The 3,949-nt window shown below is 46.5% G+C and overlaps 1 protein-coding gene across 1 annotated transcript in view; it reads left to right on the forward strand.

Moving 5' to 3' along the window:
* LOC104410294 (protein AF-17-like) overlaps positions 1–3,949 on the forward strand; it is a gene marked incomplete at both ends in the record, with an annotated part of 8,710 nt that overhangs the window by 4,227 nt on the left and 534 nt on the right. The window contains 4 exons of the mRNA XM_010020416.1: positions 419–473; positions 1,718–1,827; positions 2,279–2,382; positions 3,082–3,175. Coding sequence (XP_010018718.1) covers positions 419–473; positions 1,718–1,827; positions 2,279–2,382; positions 3,082–3,175 — 363 coding nt within the window. The remainder of the gene's footprint in view (positions 1–418; positions 474–1,717; positions 1,828–2,278; positions 2,383–3,081; positions 3,176–3,949) is intronic.

Consider the following 3,949-nt stretch of genomic DNA (forward strand, 5'->3'; position numbering starts at 1 on the left):
TGGAGGGACATGTTCTTCATGGTTCTCCCCAAAAATATCTCGAGAGAGAAGGAAGGAAAGAGGCAAAGACAGGTGATAGTTTCTTTCTGTTTGCCTTCTCTCCGAGTCCTGGCTTTCAGTTTTACCCCCAACCACAAAGCCTAAACCCATTTTTGTTCTAAAAAGCCCCGTGAAAGTCAAGGTTCACTTGATGCCCTGTGGCTTTTGGGCTGAGGCGATAAGTACATCCCTGTCAGACAGGACGATATCGAGCTGTGTCAGAGTATCTTTTTGCACCCAAACCACCCTCAGCCCTTCTTCCACTTCCTCTCTTTGAAAGCAGCCCCATCTTTCATAACCATGTTGTAAATGAATCATCTTTTCTGGCCCCACATCCCTGGGACTTAGATTAAACTTGTTGTTTCTGCTTAATTTCAAGAGATGTGAACTGTGTCCCCACAAAGATGGAGCCCTGAAACGGACGGACAACGGAGGTGAGTACGTGTGCGTGGAGCTGGGTATGTCACACAGAGCCTCTGGGGCTGCCCCAGAGTTAACAGAGCTGCAGCCTGGAGTCCCCATTGAAGGGGCAGAGTAAAGATGTTTTTCTCTGCAGAATTTATCTACTTATCATTGATGCTTCTTATCTCTGGTGCTGAGTACTGTGGAGTGTGATTTCCGTTGTCAGAGCTTGTAACTATTGATGCTACTGGCTGTATAGATCACATCTAATTTCTCTCAAACCCCTGTTCTTCAGAAAGGCTTCTGTACCTACCTGCCTACCTTAATACACAAAGAGTTAAATTAGACAAGGAGGTCTTTCTTCTGATCCCCCATTTAGAGAAGAAGCACCAAGTCCAGGCTATTTTGTAGAAGCATCTTCTAGAAATGGTTGTAATTGGTGCAATAGCACAACTATTGTGCTGGGGGATTGTTTTATAGTAACACAGCATCTTCTTCCAAACATGTTATTACATGGTTTGGTCAGGTCAGTATAGGCAGGCACAAGAAGTGTTAGAATCATGTCACTTTACAGAATTATACAGCCCAAGTACTTATGCTGCTGTGTGATTCTGTAATCACAGAGTCTGGTTCTGCCTGCCCAGATGAATCCATCCTTATTCTAACCAAATCCTTCCAGTGCAGTAGCCATACCAGTATGGATTAGCCCCCAAAGGCTCCTGACCTTCGAACTTGCTCCATTCTGACCTGACCAGATGGAATTTCAACTTACACATCTGATTTGTGAAGTGTCTTGGTGGATTTAGATTTTAACTTGCTTTGGCTTGCTGAAAAAGAGCCTTCCTCAGCCATTGATAAAAGCCAATAAAGGCAGCTTTGTTTCCAGTGGTGTGGGGCTACACGTCAAACCTGCCTCATCGACATAATTTGCTGCTTAGATGCTTCTCCTGGGTTTGGTCAGGTCTTCAGCTTTGGGTTCAAGTGCTGAGGGGATGCTTTTCAGAACGATGAGCGCTGTACATTTCTATTCCCAAAGAAATCTCTGTATTCTTATTTAATCTGGAGGTGGTATCCGTCTATCTTTCACCCACAAAGAATTTGATTCCTAACCAAGTTACAACAAGCAGTATTTCAAATCTAACATCTAACTTAAGTTGGCTCCCTTCCTATACTCCCTTCTCTCCCTCCCGTGCTTGTCTGCAGGCCTGTCTGGATTTATGCCTCTCCTGGGTTGCTCCATGTGAATCTCTGCTCTCTGTCTCACTTGTTTCCCCAGGGTGGGCCCATGTTGTCTGTGCTTTGTACATCCCGGAGGTGCAGTTTGCCAACGTGCTCACCATGGAGCCAATTGTCCTGCAGTACGTGCCCCATGACCGCTTCAACAAGGTAAGGCCACCTCTTTCTCCTGCTGCTCCAAGTGTATTTGCCCTCCCTTAGCTTTTGGGAGTCATCTTATTCTACCACATCTCCTGTCCAATTTGTTCTAATTTCCAGGTACTCAGATCCCTTTCAAAATAACACAGCAAATCCCCATTGTTGAAAAATAACTCTTGGGTCCTCCATTTCTCTCTTCCCCAACTCCCTACAACTTGAGCAATCTCCACCTTGGAGTTGCATGTTGGTTACTCCACCTTTTGATCTGACGCAGTTGTTACTGGGGGAGAAAAAGATGTGAGTTTTGTGCATGCCCCTGGGAAATAACCCAGAGCTGCCGTCCTAGGAGGGAGATGACTGGACACAGAGTTAGGACTTCTTCAAGGCTTTGCCTCCTGGTGAACAGCAAGAGTGAAGGAGACATTTTATCTGCCTAAATGAAGACGTTTCCTTTTCTCTGCAGACCTGCTACATCTGTGAAGAGCAGGGCAGGGAGAGCAAAGCAGCCTCTGGAGCATGCATGGCCTGTAACCGGCACGGCTGCCGGCAAGCTTTCCATGTCACCTGGTGAGTTCCCCACAGCAGCACCCCAAGAATAGCCCCACTATTGGTTTTGCTGCTATGGCTTGGAGGCCACGATGCAGGGGTGGTGTGGGGAGATGGGCTGATCCTCTGGGCTTTGTTTTGTGGGAGGGTATCTTGTCCATACGGAGTCTGGGAGGGGAAACAGAGGCTACACCAGTGAGCCTTCCGGAGAATGAAGGCTGGGGATTTCCCTAAGACCATGTGGAATCCAAGAAGGGAAGAGATGAGTCACAACCCAGGAATGTTCCTTCTCCAGCAGAGCACATGCGAGAGTATCATCTAGATGGTGTGATTTCAAGGGCTGGTATTTTCATGTACCCTTGCAGCCTGAAAACAACATTGCCTCTCAGGAGAACACGGGGATTCCTTTACATGGATTCCTTGCTCATGATGTGTCTTTTGTTGGAATTGTTACTGGTTTCCCAAGCCTTCCTTAAGCAAAACAAAAACTGCAAGACAAATCTGGTAGAAAAGTACTGACGAGTTTGAAGATCTTAATATGAATTAAAACTAGTCTGAACTTCTCAAAAAACCCCCCCTCCCTTGCATACCATTTGCCAAGCAGAACAGGAATCTTCAAGACCCTGTCTGGGTATCCTGAACTGTTCTTTGCCCTCTGATGGGATCTGTGGTCTGGCTGTACAATTTGCTCTATCCCCCACCTGCTTTCATGTATTTCAGTGCCCAGATGGCTGGCCTCTTATGTGAAGAGGAGGTCCTAGAAGTCGACAATGTCAAATATTGTGGCTACTGCAAGTACCACTTCAATAAAATGGTGAGTGTCTTCATGCCTGCAGTGAGATTTTGTCACATAAAAGGCATTCTCTTCATCCTAGATTGTATCTGTACTCAGAGCAGTAAGAAATGCCAAGAACACATAAACAAGGTCTGCAGCCTATTTCCCTTTTCAACCATTCAGTCAGAGTCACTTAGGAATAAAGATTAGTTTATAGTTCACATTTCTATAGCATCTTTTTACCCATTTTCAAACGTAGGAGGTGAACTCTTCCCATCTGTTTTGGCTTCCCTGACCCACTCTGTATGGCTGAAAGCTAAGCCCCAGGAAAAGAGAGCGTGTTTGATGCTCCAGGGGAGCTCGGGGTATAGCTCAGACACCCTGCTCAGGAAGGTAACCCCGAACAGCCAGAACTTCTGCCTGAGGACAGAGACAGCTCAGAAGAGACGTGGAGTCATTCACTGTTGGAGGGTTATTTGGGGCAAAGGACTTCCCCCTATTAATTACAGTACCAGGAGGAAAGAGAGGAACCCTTTTCCTGTTCTGCATAATCAGTAGACACCTGCTCTCCCTGCTCTGGCAAAAGGGAAACTCGATGCTCTCACTACAGCTTTATGTCTCAGTGCCTCCTTTGTTGCTGCCCTTTCCCACTTTCCCTTCCTGCTTATCAGTGCTGTCACATACAGCAACTGATGTCTTGAGCTTCCCCTGCAAGTCAAACCGGAGGACACCTTCCCTGCCCTTCAGGTCCCCTCAGTATCTGACACAAGTGTAGCTCTGTATCAAGTTTACTGATGCTGAGATAGCAGGAAT

Source organism: Nestor notabilis, unplaced genomic scaffold (genome assembly GCF_000696875.1).
Source record: "Nestor notabilis isolate BGI_N333 unplaced genomic scaffold, ASM69687v1 scaffold8468, whole genome shotgun sequence".
Classification (NCBI taxonomy): domain Eukaryota; kingdom Metazoa; phylum Chordata; class Aves; order Psittaciformes; family Psittacidae; genus Nestor; species Nestor notabilis.